Genomic DNA, 14,660 nt, shown 5'->3' with positions numbered 1-14,660 from the left:
CTTTCGTGGGGGAGCCTCCTACTAACTGAGCGGCCGGCTGGTCGGCTGGCTGGTTAGTGAAGCGACCGGAGGGCTCCCTCCCTCGCATCTAATTCACTTAGTCGAGGACGCCGCCACTGACACGTACGCACATATCTGCCGCGCAGTGGAGCACGCCGCATAGAGTTGAAGGCGAGTGTGCATTATACCCCCATTTTTTCGGCTTGAATTTCGCGACCCGCCAATAGAGAGGACACTCGAACTGAAATCTCCGAATGAAATCGATCTCTGAGACCCTAAGACCGACAGCGCGAATCTTCGAGAGTTTAGGGGCTTTACAGCTCTATCGTCGCTTGTTCAAATTCCTTGTGTCTATTCCCTCGATTTTTCTTATAAGAAGCTCAGGCTAGCGGCTGTCTCGTTCACCCATTCCCGATGTCCGCGGGGAGGAGAGGAGATGGGGAGATTGTTCCTCGAAAGAAGATCCCGAAACGCAGAAAATCGAGTGGGCAGAGTGAAGCTTTAGCCGCTCGGAACGCGCTGCTCTTGCTGCGCGGGCAGGCTTTCCAAAGGAGCGCAAATACTCCCGAGAACCGCGGTTCCGAGCGATCCCTCGCAATTCCCCATGGACGCCCGATGTTGAGCTAGAACCACAGATGATTGCGGTTTCAGGAACCGCGGCTCTCTCGAGAGCCTAGGCGCGAGTACGAAAGATATTCCCATCTCTCCGAACTCTAAAAAAAATCCCCTGGACCGGCTCTGGAGCTCACCGGATCCGAAGCCTAACGGCTTTGCAAGGAGTCCTCGGAAAATCTGTTAGCGTGGAGAGGACAAGATGACCGCGACTAATACCCTATTTTGCAGCTTTCCATCCTGCAGCTCTCCCTGAGCATGTTGGAGTCTTGTTCGGTCTCCATACGATCGATGGCTCTCGCCTCAGGAGTTCCAGAAAGCTTGCAATGCTTCAAAGGCGCATGCGGTAGAGCCAATACTGTCTGGGGGAAATCCCAGATTTTATAATTCTAAGCTTTGAGAACCGATGATGGACATTGATTTTTTGAATGCTCCGGAGGCGAGTTCCTCCACGGCGCCCACATTGAAGCACCAATGTTCGGGGCGGATCGCACCCGCCTAAGGCACTACGCTCCTCCGAGCCGTATTCTGTCCGTATCACCTTTGGCACGCCTGGCTAGCTCCCCTTTCCGATACGAGGCGTTTTCTGATAATAATTTATCCCGAGGCTCCCGTCGGGAGACTTTCTCTATTTCCTGAACCGCCTGCTCGCTTTGACGGTACCTACTCGATTCTCTTGGTGGACACTAGTTATTCGGTGCCAGTAAGCGCGCTGTCGAACCCAACTATAGGAATGGCTCGGTCACCGAGCAAAGCCTGAAACGGTAAATCTAGACTCTCGGTAATAATAGTTATTTTCTCTCTGAATTTTCAGCGACCATTCCCAAATGCGCCGGATGTGGTGACATAATTCTGGACCGATTTATCTTGAAGGTTCTCGAACGGCCGTGGCATTCAAAATGCTTGAAATGCTCCGACTGTCAAGCTCCGTTGGCGAACAAATGCTTCGCTCGAGCCGGTCATCTCTATTGCAAGGACGATTTTTTCAAGTGAGTAGCGTATAATCTCAACATATCGGTTCCGGGGTTCGCGAGGATTCGTCCAGCGACTGATCCCAGTCCGAGTACTCGACCACTCCAGCTCTCGATATGACTCCGATATTCGCAAATCCGCGCATTTGGTCGAAATGAGTGGAGCGATTTCGATTGAAGAAAAAGCTAGGGACTCGCGACCGACAGCGCTTCAGATGCCCACGGATACTTGACAATGCATTGGGGGGAAATATCTCCCTGAACTCCGGGGCGGCTCGAATCTTCTCAACCAGTGGATCTACAGCATGCAGTTTGCTTTCAGAAGGTACGGTACGAAGTGTGCCGGCTGCGAGCAAGGCATTCCTCCTACGCAAGTAGTTCGACGCGCTCAGGAAAACGTTTATCATCTGGCCTGCTTCTCCTGCATCCTATGTAAACGCCAGTTGAATACTGGAGATGAATTCTATCTCATGGAAGACAATAAACTCGTCTGTAAAGCCGATTACGAAGCCGCCAAAGCAAGAGGTTTGTGAAGAGATCGACCGATTCGAAGGAATATCTTTGTTTTTCGTGCCGGTTGCCATCCCAACATCAACCCGAGCGATGACTCTGTTTGGAAAAATATTGCATCGGACGCTGAATATCCGGCGCGCTCACCAAAAAAGGCTGAAATAGCAAACTCTGTTGTTTTGGTTGTTTTTCTATGAGCCGTTGCCGGCAGAATGATCTCGCACGTGGCTTGACAGCAGCCGACCGTGTCGATAGGGCAGAGCTCTTGCCATTTACAAGAATCGGGAGTCCCCAGAAGAATTCAAACTAGACAATGTTTTTCTGACTCGACATCTCGATTCGGGTTCGCCTGATATTACATCACGACCACTTCGAAGCGACGTTCACCTTTCGTTTGCCATTATTTCACATCCTTGCTCGGTAATGGACTTAACAGCATGAAGCGCTTGGGACTTCTTGTTGCTGTAGAGTCGCCGCGGAAACAAACGGAAAGTGAGCGTGCACGTCATGTGACGGCATGATCTCTTCGAAGACCAATTCTCGAACTCGCGTTGGACTGCGACCAGAACAGAGCCATTATTTCAGAGCAGAAGCCAAACCGTCCCAGAATTTTTTTTCTTCGCGATTCCATCTGCGGATAACCAGCGCTATTATTCTAGCGAATTCATTATTGAGATACCTAAACTCCCCCACGAATGTATAGAAGTAGACATAATTTAGGGCTTCCTCTTCGTCGAGCTTAGGGCTATCGCAACTTTCTCCGATGAATAGCGATCTTTCTTCTGCAGAGGGTAGCACGAAACGACCTCGTACGACAATCACTGCAAAGCAGCTGGAGACGTTGAAATCAGCTTATAATCAGAGTCCGAAACCTGCGCGACACGTGAGGGAGCAGCTTTCGCGCGATACAGGTGAATTTCCGTTTTGCGCCTCTCGAATTCCGAGCTTAGTTGGACACCACGAGCAGAGTTCTCCTCCAGAGTTTCGGACCCTCGGGGTACCGAGAGACCATGGATCCCTCCGGCCATTATAATAAATATTCCGAATCGCATCCGGAAGGATTCGCACTCCCGACTCCTTGGAGAGTGGCACAGACAAGAAGTCCACTCGTGCATTAAGCTCGCGGCTTTTCGGCACAACTCTCGCTTTACTAAAGGCGCTTATTTTTCAATCAAACAGGTTTGGACATGCGAGTCGTTCAGGTTTGGTTCCAGAATCGGAGAGCGAAAGAGAAACGCTTGAAGAAAGATGCGGGAGGCAAAGCTCGTTGGGTTGCCAGTGCAGGGGATTATTATGGAGCTCCTCAATCCGGCGGTGGTGGACGGAAACGACCGCCTAGCTCAGCGGATTCCAAACACGGGGACGACTCGAAAGACAACAGTCACGCCTTGTATCAAGGTGAGTTGGAGCAGCCGTCGGGGTTATTCTGCTTTGTTTCAGGGCACGCTGCGAAGATTCTCCGTCGATTCCGAGCGCCTGAAGCCACGGTCGGGGCTGGCGTCGGAAAGTCGACGGCAGGAACTTTTTTTTCTTTTTTCGGATAAGACCGTCCGCGATTGGAAGAGACATCCCCGAAAACAGAAAAAGGGCAGCGGGAAGAGAGATGCGCCCATGGAAAGTGCTCTTCCTTCTCTTCCCCAAGCCGACGAACGCGGAGCAAACAGTATGTAGAGCTGTTTTTGGCATTGACATCCGAACGAAAAGAGCAAATCGAGTTATGGCGGGCAACAGCGGCGCGGCAGCACCACCTTGAATAACACCTCGTCGTCGATTCTCCTCTCTACCCCTCGTTCTCCTGGAGCTCTCTATATCTATCCATCTATCTATCTTGTTTGCTTCCTATCCATCCATCCATCCGTTGGGCGTCTGAGAGTGTGAGTGAGAGATCTAGCGCGCGAGTGAGCAGCGGAGGAGTGCTTCTCCTTGATCTCTTGCTTTTGTCCCGCTAGTTGTCACTTTTTAACACGGGTCTGGCAGGCAATTTGATTATGCCTCAAACACCAGTCGTGTTCTCGTGCCTCTCGCGCTATAAATCTCTCTCCGACTTTCCTTTTTCTATCCAAGCTTCGGCTCGAACCTCCCCCGATACGGATTCGACCTTATTTGATGTTTGGCCCCGTCTTTGGGCCTGAATCTCCGGTCGTCAGGGCGTCATATCAAAATTCCCGTCGTCTTCCCGAAAATTCACAGTCACTGCCCTTCTCGGCCACATCTCGCGTCGTGTCCGCACATTTATGGGTTCAAACAGGCGCGGAAGCACCGGGAGCCCTTCACTTCGCAAACACGACTTTGATCAAATCCAGACTATCAGAACAGAGAGGTGGGCACCTGGAGCTCTTCAACAGACTGCAAAATATATTGCTTAATTCAATAACATGCCAGCCAGGCATTTGCTCTCATAGACTGCGCAGCTTTTATCAGCAACAGACGCGGCGGCATAACGCGGAGCGTGAGACTTCCGAGACGCTCCAAATACTAGACTTCGATGTCGAGCGTTTCTCTGAATACTGAAGGTGACCGTCGCGTGAGCGAACGCGAGTTCGGCGTCGTCCCACCGGCTCACAGATGACGATCGAGTGTTCCGCCCGCGACCACCGGACGATAGAGCTTAGCGGAGTCGAGCAGAATTTGTTGCGTCCGGCGTTCAAGGAAAAAATACCGATGGAGTTTTGCAGCGGGAGCGATTCAAAAGATATCGGAGCTCGACTGGAGGGGAACGGAGCCGAGGCACTCAGCAAAATTGCCGAAAGAGCGCACCATACCGCTGCCAGTCGCTCTCACAGACGAACCGACAGGCACACTGACGGATGGACGACTGAACGACCGACCGGACAAACAGATAGACAGGGCCCAACCCTACTGACAACCTACGACCACCACCTGGCGTTCGTACTGTAACGTGGTGCTCGTGGTGGTCGCAGCTACAAGTTGAAAATGGAGAGTAGCGCTGAAACCACTCGATGTGGCTACATCTGATCGTTGTTCGCAAAAATTCGTCCCCGGAACTATTACGGAACACGAAGCGGTCACACGAGATTAGGACAAAGAATTAAAGTTTGAAAAATGTTAATGGAGAAGCCGATGTGCGAGAGCAAACTGAAAGATGAGACAAACTCTTGGAGACGAGGCCTTCGATCAGAGCGCGGCCACATAAGATTGGTGACATCGCCACGGAGGAGTATGCCAGCCCGCTCGTGTATCCGAGTGCGTCAGTGTGCCCTCCTCGGAGCGAGTGACAACCAACCCACCCATCCACCCACCCACTCCCCACTCGTCGCGCTGTGGTCTGCCAGCCGGCCGGCCGTTCGGTCGGCTGAGCGAACAGCCAACCAAGCGGGGCGCTTCTCAGGGAGGGCAGCCTACAAGGAAGCGGCTCGAGCTGCTTCCCTCCTCCTCATCGTCGTCCTTTGTCCGTCAGCCTGTTCCTCCGTCTGTGCGTCCTGCTGCCCGCCCGGCGTTGCGCTGCCTCTGGAGCTTTGTATCAGTGGGCTGCCCTCCCTCGGTTGAGCTCGCCCTCTCCGAAAAAGTTAATCAGCAAATTGTACCCAAACGCTCTCGGTCTCTCCTACTTCCTCCGCCGGGACCCTTCTCCCCCGTTTTCCCCCTGTCGGCTGTATGCGTGAGTCTGTCTGTGAGTAGGTTTGCGTATGCGACGGTGGGAAGCCGAGCAAGCGACCGGAAAACCGAACGCTGGCTCGCTTGGGTCGTTGTCTGGTCGTGCATTCGATAATAAGAGATTTGTTGCTGCTGTCGGTGGGCGCTAACCCTCTCGCCCTACCGGTATTCGCCATTCATATCCTCTAACGCCCCATCCGAGCGTCCTGCCGCCCGAACGGCCGGACGACTGTCTAGTTGGCGGGCTCATTCCGTCGAGCTGTTCTCGGGGGCTGGCTTAGGAGCTACACGGGCGATCGACCCAGCAGCGGCCGAACCGAGAAACACGCGGCTCGGCTCCTGCTATGCAAACTCTCTCCCCGAAAGTCCATGGTCCTCGCTTATTTGCAGCTCTCTAAAAGCAAACGGGACGATTTGCTCTTTTATAGATCGTTCAAATAGATTGTCTCTCTCTCCGGCGTTTGTTTAGCGTGGTCCTCGATGCTGCAATCTCCAATGACTCTCAAGTCACGGATATTTCCCCGAATACTAGCGGCTCTCGGTCCGGATTCGACTCGCGGATCCGAACGAACCTGGAATATCAGAGGTTCTCGGATCGATGAGTCGCTGACTTGACGCGACGCTCGACGAAATGATGAGGACAGGGTGGAACTTGAATATTCAATCTCGAATCTTTTATTCCCAGACGAAATCTCGGAGCCCTTCAGCACCGGAGGTTGTGGCACGCACGGTCTCGGAGGAATGTCCTCGGATTCCGAGGAAGACGACCATATCATTGACGACGATTCCGACCCGAACAGGCCCCAATCCGCCTACTCGGGATACAATCTCGCGTCTCCTGCGCACACTCCGACGGGTGAGTTCACGAACACCGCTGCAGCTCCGCAACGGATTGAGGTTGATCGCCCGGACCGCCTGAGCTCGCTCGTCTTCGCGTGCGGTACGCAAACTGACAGCGCGACCGTATGTTCTTTTGCAGGGGGTCCTACGGTGGCGCAACATTTCGGCTCGTTCACCTCGCACTTTGCAGCCGCGGCATTTACGACAGGAACGGCGGCCGGAGGAGGAACAATAGGCCCCGCGGACCTGCCACCGTCCCCTGCGTCCTGGCTGGAAGATATAGACCATCCGACAACACATCAACACCTCAATTCGCCGTCGTATCACTGAACTCCGGATTTACTTATCCGTGTTTATAGTGTGATTCAATAATGTTACTGTGTGCAGCCGGTCCACATTTGGAGTGCAATGAATTTGAATTCCGAGGTCCTGAACTAAAACCCAAAATCACTCTCTTGTATACGGAGAGGACTGAAAATGAATGAAATTAGGTATCGAAAGCAACTCGACGTCCATGAAAAAAACGTTCTCATGTCGCTCCCTGTAATTTTCCGAGTCGTTCCCTGACATGAACTCAGGACCATCCACGAACGAAGGTAGAGCACTTCTCGGAGGAGTTTTCCATTTTCATTAGAATATCGATTCGGTTCTCTGGCGAAATCTGGATGCCTAGCTGCTTCGAGAAGAGGGTGACTTCGAAGCGTTCGTTCTGTAGTTGACAAGCCTGTACATACTGAATAGAGAGCAAACACCTCTCCAGAACTGATCCCGGACAAGCGAGCTCTCAGGGAGCGGTATGGAAGTCTGTGATCACTTATGATAAACAAAACGGATTTGATCAACGCTTCAACTTCTGTGCAAAAGAGCTCGCCGTCGATAAGCGTCTAATCTAGAATGACTATCACCAGGAGCGTTGAGAATCCGCGGTGAAATTCCGATGCGTTCTCGGGCGATTCGGACGAATCGTCAAACTTCGGAGTACCTACTCGGGGGAGGGGGAAGCGTCCACTCCGGCTAATATCGAGATATATTTCAGAATGTACACACCTGAAAATAAATACCAATATCACCAACGGAGGGAAGCCTCTAATACTAAATCTGCTCATTTTCGCGCGAGATTAGGGAGAAAAATCCCGGGATCAAATCATTCGGCTCCGAAGAAGTCGGAGAGAATGCAAGATGCAATATAATCGTGAGCGAATGAATCCTCGAATCGAATGTGGAATTTCTGGGATGCTCGAGAAATAATTCGCGACAGGGAAGGAGATTGCTTTTCCAATTCACGAGTCTCGCTCGCTGTTATAGTGCTCAATCCGAGCCGTTTCGGTGTCGGCCCTTCCGTCTCGGCACAAGTTCCGAATTGGTTTCATTGGAACTTCTGGCATGTCGAAACTTCCCGCCTGATGAGACAATTGTGCATCCTTCCAAGACATTAAGATGGCAGCGACTCGAGAGATGGAATGAGGCTGGAATTCTCTGAAAGAATGGTACTCGCTATAAGCCCCACGCTCTGCTTGTTTGTTTGCCTCGCTGCTCGCTTGCTAGAATCATACTATTCGTCTATAATGAGCGGCTCCTTATGATGCACAAGCATGCTGAGACCTCAATTTCATTTGGCTGCTCTAAAACAACCGCTGCGATAATGAGCTCATTTGTACAGAAGATTCGAACGTTGCATAAAAGACTCGCTCGGGGCTCCCACAGCCCTACATGGTGTCAACATTAGGGACCTTGAGACTTCTCGGGATCCGTGGATAAGAGAACAAAAACAAGGCATCCACGTGAAGTTTGAGCAGCTCTCGTTTTATGAGTCAATCGTATAATGTATAAATGCTCGCGTGAGTAGGGAGACAAGGTGGAATCGCAAGCGGGACAAACATAAGTGACGTATGGATGAAAAATGAGCGGAGAAAACCGCTCGCTTTTAGTGTGTAATAGGTTTCAGGACGGGACGACAGAACTCCGCTTGCTAGAACTTCTGTGTTTAACATACCTCGCGTTCAGTCACGGAAGCCAATGATCTGGACTGCTTCCGCACAACTAGATTTCTTCCCTGGCCAATCTTCCTCGGATTCCCACATGAGTTCATTCAAATATGGGAGTACTTGACGTCATGCCCCGAAGGGAGAAACTCCGATAATAATGACGATAATAACAAAGTCAACAAGATTCAGAGTTTGCCTTCGAAATGGCATCGCTCACTGAATGCAACTTCCCTGGATGATTGATAGTTTTGAAAGCGTCTCGTGGAAAATACCCATTACTCCCGCCGGAGCGTGACATCGAGCTGCAGGCTTCTTGTTCGGATCTGAATCAGACGAATAAACAAATGGGACAATGCGATATGGGTACCCTTGACGATACCGCTCCTAGTCTTTCTCAGAGTCCAGATGCCTCGTCTTCGAAGATTCAGAACTTCTTCGACAACATCGCGGGAATCTCCCACGGTCGATTCCGAAGATTTTTCTCCAGCCCTGAAATTCGAAATGGGCTGTGTACGAAATTCGTACACCGTTGTCATCTTGAGAGGGGGCGATGGCACTCGTGGAAAAGGGCAAGAGCAACGATGCCGTTCCTTCGCAGATCTCACTTCGGCAGGTGACGTCATTTTATCTTTTTCTGGGACGGCCAGAAACATCAACTTCGTCACTCAAGAGGAGAGCGAGGGTATCCCTCTATTCGGTATATAACGCGGGTGCTTCGCTACGTCAGATATCTGCAACTGCACACAACTGGTGAGTTCCTCACTCAACTCCGGACGGAGTCGAGGCGGTCTCGTGAACCCTCTGACGGATTCCATCCTTCGAGCACGCTCGTCGGATACCCGTCTTCGGTGATCTTGGCTTCCGATGAGCAGAATCTCCGGCTGTGTTTAAAAACGGTGTTTCCTTCCATAGAAAATGATCGCTAAACTCTTCGCCTTCCTCGTCGTTCTGGCTCTCGTTGCCGCCGCTACCGCCCAATTCTACGGCGGGTATGGCCGCGGCTACGGCGGTTACGGTGGAGGATACGGTGGCGGAGGATACGGTGGAGGATACGGACGAGGATACGGCGGATACGGTCGTGGCTACGGCGGATACGGTCGCGGCTATGGAGGTTACGGCCGTGGATACTACGGCTAAGCAATGCTCTCTCCATCGAATCTCAGACCTCGACAAGAACGATTCGTTCAAGCTCCCCACCTACCGGCACCTTGTACCAAATGTATTGTAGAATAAACTTGTCTGTTTCCGCAGACCATACTCGAGAAGAGTTCCTGCAGCTCTAGGTTCTTGGGGAGTTTGGGATGATCACAGCAGTGATTCCTCGCCGGGAAGCGCTCTCGAGAACAACTCGAGAGGATGTACCAAATAACATTTTGTCGCTCTACGAGCGCTTATTCCTGTGCATTGAGGCGGGAGAAAATTTACCGCATGGCGATCTCGAATGCCGTGAATTTTCTCATAAAAGAGCGCGCTCGTCTACTTTCCGAGCCTCCACAACCTGCCCGTTTGTCAGAGACCGCTCGGACGTAAGAAGCTGACCTTTTATTTTTCCCATACCTCAGGATAAGTATAGAGCAAGGTTAAAAGTGCAATTACCACGGGATCCGTCGTACAGATACATAGGCCCCACGGAACTGTCTATCGAAGTTCTTTCTGCAGATCTTTTCCAGTCATTCGGACTTGGATACCCGTTTTTTGCCTTTGAGAGGGGCCCCTCGACTAGAGACTGCCCCTCAGTTATCTCGAGCCCCAACAAAACCCCCCCTCCATCAAAGACCGCTCGTGAGTTCTAGTTTGCTCCGCCGTTGGGATATTCACGGTACTCGAAAGAGACCTTCGTCGAATTGAGGGCGCGCAGCCTTTGATCGAGATACGTGTACGGTGTCGTGGAAGAAGACCATTAGGATTAGGAAGCGGCGAGGCGAGGGTGTCTGGAAACACGGCCACACTCCTTCCCGCCGATGGAGGAAACTAAAGAATGCCTATCTTGGTTCTCCTCTCAGCCGTTGGTCTGTTTACGAAGTCCCGGGATCAAGTAGGCAAGCGCTCGCTCGATCAGCGTGATCTTTTCCACTAGCTTCAGGAGTTTCAACCGACTCAATGCGTACATGAGCTGTCACTGGAATCGTTCAGTAATGCTCGGAGCTGCTCCCCGGCGATCGGTCAGCGGAAATAAGACTGCTTTCATTGAATTGAAATATCCTTGATGACTGAAACTATCCTGGTACCGAACGTTCTCCCAAATCGCATGTAGGTATCTTCTCATCAAGATCGGGGGGTACTCGTTTGAATCCTCGGAGAAACCGGCAGAAAAGTCTTCTCAGCTCGCGTGCCAAGAAAGTCGGAATAATGGTCCCCTGGAACGCGCCACGCGCCACCACGAAATGAAGTGACACCGTAAAATAAATGTCATGGCTCATCTGGATCACCAAACTCAATGTGTAAAATTATTGGCCTTCAGAATCTGACTCACGGCTGCGAAGCGTCGCAAGATTCGTCAATTCGGACGCTGCTGGGCGCGTGTGCCAAAGCTCCGCCCTCATGTTACGAGAACCTTCTTCATCGTTAAACACACCTGAGACCAAAGAGTGGGCTGACGACGCGAGTTGTCCATACATCCAAACAATATCCCGAACCTCTGGAATCCTATATTCGAATTCCCATACCATGGTTGACAATCCGATCCCGAGTCGGATGATCAATCTTTCGTAAATGATGATGGTGGTATACGTCATTGACCTAAAGATCTACTGTCCAACCGCGCATTATAGAGGGAGCTTAGCTATCCCAACAGCTTTCCCATAGGCATACCGATGCAATAGGGAGCTAAGCGCCCCGTTTATTACATACGGATATTCCGACCGCACATTTGCTTAGGGTAGCGTAGATCTTTCGAGGAGGCATGGTCTCTGGAGTTAGAAAATTGCGTAAGAAGGAGACAGAAAACAACCTCCACGACGGGTCCAGCCGATCAAATCTGGATTCCTCCAGAACTATCTTGCGGAGACAATCCACCAATCGGAAATTTCCGCATGGGCCAAGCATTCGGAGCATTCCATCGAGGGAGCCAGGAGCTGAGAGATGATGTGGAGAGTCTCTCGAAAGAGGATTCCATGTCGGAAGCTCAATACGTGTCCTTTGATTTTTGAACTCCGATTTTCACCGAGATGCTCATCGATAGCAGTCGATCGCCCCTCGCGGTCCGAGCCGCCGAACCACTCTGGAAACTTCAAGCTCGCATCCAATCGGAATATGGAAAGTTGAGAAGATGTGAAAGTGGTTTTGAGCGTGCGAGGAACTGCTCTCAGTGGAGGCAGCCGATATAGTGGGCAAATAGTTCGAGGACGTGTTTCCTCCTCTTCCTAGAAACACGTGAACCCTGGCGAACGAGATCAGGATCAAGGTGATCTTCCGCCGCGTCTGGATTCCGGAAGCTCTCTCATTGGAAATCACTGAGGAATACGCTCTCGGATATGTGAAAACTTTTCGCGGACCCGAAAAATTGATGAAAATAGGGGACCTGGAACATATGTACCCGAATCCGTTCCATCGGAGATGCTTCACGACGTCATTTGCTGAAACGAGGCCGAAAGCAAGCCCACCATCGAGAGATTCTTTCGTGCTGATTCCTCAAATTCATTATTCCTCATTTCTCTGGCTCGATGCTCAACTGCTCTAACGATACCTTCGACTCTTGAGTGATATTAATCGGAGAGCTTCATCCGTATCCACGAATACGGAGGAGAGCGAGGCCGACCGCGGAGTATTGTTAGCTCCGAGTTCGTGCTCTTGAGGAGTACTGCGGAATCTCGAACTCCAAGGAGCTTGCGGCGGCGTCGAGAGGCTCTAGCCTTGCGATGACCTCCGACCTCTCAAAGTGTCAAGTCGGCACCTCAACCAGCAGCTCCGTGGAGCTGATCCAGCAGTAACGCGCACATGCGCCAGTGCGCATGAGGCCTCGGAACGAGGAGCTGGATTCGGGGTTTTCGCGCCGCTTCAGAATGCCTGGGCACCGATGAGCTGAGGGTCGGTTCGACAAGATTCGCGGACACTCCCGCGTGCACCAAACATGCCGCCCACTCGGAATCTGGATGAATTTGCCACTGCTTGTCTTTGGCGCTCTTACGACCGAGACATCGACATGTAAGCATTTAAGGGGAGATGAGTTGGAATGAAGAGTAGGTGGAATTCCCTGTCCCGGGCATGGCATGTTATGATGATGTTCAAGAGCTCCGAAACGATCGTTGTAGCATGGGTCATTTGAGCCGCGTAGTCCTTCCTGTCTTTGCATGCCGCAGTTTCAAACTCACGTGCCCTCAACGGAAGGTAGCTCTGACGCTACAATATAGGAGGCGACATCCTTGGAAACGCATGGAACAAGCAATTTTTTTCTGTCACAAAGGTTTCTGAAGTCAGGGGAACCCACCGTGAGTCCCGGGAGAGGGTCTGAAAAGTTATGTGGACTGATGTGACCATGGAGAGGAAAGAGGGAAGTCACCATATATAGTCGAAAGTGAGTTCCTTACTGCACATCGAAACGAAACCCGGGTCAGGCTTGAACACTGTTTTTGACCACCCGTGGATCTCCTGATCGTGGAATTTGATTTCAATTGCTCCAAGATGCATCTCAACATGTTCTCCAGGATGTCCCTGTCGCTCCTCTTGGTCTCCGTCGGACTGGCGATCGTCACCGCTCAGTTCAACGGTTATGGAGGCTACGGAAACGGAGGTCGCGCATACGGAGGCTACAACGGAGGATACGACGGACAAGCTTACGCAGGAAACAACAGCGCGAGTCGTGGTAACAGTGGCAACTACGGCGGATACGGACCGTACGGCGGATATGGAGGATACGGCGGATACGGACCGTACGGCGCATATGGAGGATACGGCAGATACGGACCGTACGGCGGATACGGAGGGTACGGCGGATACGGACCGTACGGCGGATACGGACCGTACGGCGGATACGGAAGATACGGAAGGTACGGCGGATACGGAGGATATGGAGCATACGGCGGACGCGGTTACGGAAGCTACAATGGAGGATACGGAGGGTACGGCGCATATGGGAGGGGATACGGAGGCTACAACAACGGATACAGAGGGTACGCCGGCGGCTCGAACGGCGGCCCTGGTGCCTATAACGGCTATGTAGGATACTCCGCGTGAAATCCGTGGAATTTACATCCGGCAGGGAGCAGTCTCTCGGGATGAGAATAAAGGCTTTCCGAGACCCTGGTGATTTTAATTTGGGAGACACCGACTCAGTACGGACATTATTATGTTAACTTCAATTTAATCGAGCTCTGTTGAAATTTCGGCAGTTTCATTCTTCCGAGCTGATCTCGGGATTCGTATCTAGAATTCGATCTGCACCGGGACATTGGATCCTGCTACTCCTGGAAAAATCGGCGATAATAATTCTCCTCTCTCACTCAGCACTGAGATTCGGTCGAAGATTCGTTTCCGCAGTGAGATTCGCTCGAGATGGACTGGGTGAACACGTTCAGACAAAGACGCGCGGAGGAGAAAGAGAGCTACTCTTGCGAACACAACATATGTAGCTGCTCTGTAACGCTACAAGCGTTGACTCCTTGCGAAAGGCCTGAGGAGAATGTCGGGATTCGGGTTCGTGAACAGCTCTGGAGCCCGACAATGTACAGTTCGCTGAGCTCGAGGCTATGAGCAACTCATCTTCTCCCTCTCAATCGGTCTCTGAAAAGAGACCCAAGCTTCAATAGAAGCTTCTATTGAGCGGGTGAGCGTGAGCTAAGCCGCTTCAGAGGGCATAACTCTCGCCAGTGACCATGGAAAACAGCGTAGTTTCCTGTATGAATCCGGCATCAGAGAGGTGGCCCTCACCGAGTTCCGCCAGGACGCCTCATTGCCACCCAAGACCGCTGGGGCAGAGTGCCCACTGTCTGAGTTTCCACAATCAAGCGATTCTCGAATAGGGAATTCAGGTTTTTCCAATCCTCCAGTCAAATGTTTCTCCAAGGGAATAATTCCGATCGTTCATGCTGCTGAACTTCTCGGTCTGAGTCTGTCCGATTTCACGAGCTGGTTTTTCTCGAATACTGCACCCCCTACAGCAGCGGTTTCCGATTTCTTTTCATCGCGGAAC

General features: G+C 51.7%; 2 protein-coding genes across 2 annotated transcripts in view; both read left to right on the top strand.

The window, feature by feature from the left end:
- LOC100903153 (Lim3 homeobox protein) overlaps window positions 1–9,800 on the top strand; it is a 14,238-nt gene extending 4,438 nt beyond the window's left edge. Inside the window, exons 2-8 of the mRNA XM_029113013.1 lie at window positions 1,427–1,601; window positions 1,906–2,108; window positions 2,882–3,004; window positions 3,273–3,491; window positions 6,394–6,564; window positions 9,261–9,283; window positions 9,446–9,800. Of these exons, the coding sequence (XP_028968846.1) occupies window positions 1,427–1,601; window positions 1,906–2,108; window positions 2,882–3,004; window positions 3,273–3,491; window positions 6,394–6,564; window positions 9,261–9,283; window positions 9,446–9,670 (1,139 nt within the window). The 3' untranslated portion in view covers window positions 9,671–9,800. The remainder of the gene's footprint in view (window positions 1–1,426; window positions 1,602–1,905; window positions 2,109–2,881; window positions 3,005–3,272; window positions 3,492–6,393; window positions 6,565–9,260; window positions 9,284–9,445) is intronic.
- Window positions 9,801–13,153: 3,353 nt separating this feature from the next.
- LOC108865024 (keratin-associated protein 19-2-like) lies at window positions 13,154–13,705 on the top strand. Its single transcript, XM_018641643.1, has one exon. The coding sequence runs from the start codon at window positions 13,154–13,156 to the stop codon at window positions 13,703–13,705; it is 552 nt and encodes a 183-aa protein (XP_018497159.1).
- The last annotated feature ends 955 nt before the right edge of the window (window positions 13,706–14,660 follow it).

This window comes from Galendromus occidentalis, unplaced genomic scaffold (genome assembly GCF_000255335.2).
Source record: "Galendromus occidentalis unplaced genomic scaffold, Mocc_1.1 scf7180000075896, whole genome shotgun sequence".
Classification (NCBI taxonomy): Eukaryota; Metazoa; Arthropoda; class Arachnida; order Mesostigmata; family Phytoseiidae; genus Galendromus; species Galendromus occidentalis.
The sequence above is the reverse complement of the archived record's forward strand: the minus strand, read 5'-3'. Positions and strand labels throughout refer to the sequence as shown.

Bases quoted from the DNA above. Each gene is read 5' to 3' on its own strand.
- LOC108865024 (XM_018641643.1), top strand. From the start codon at position 13,154: ATGCATCTCAACATGTTCTCCAGGATGTCCCTGTCGCTCCTCTTGGTC.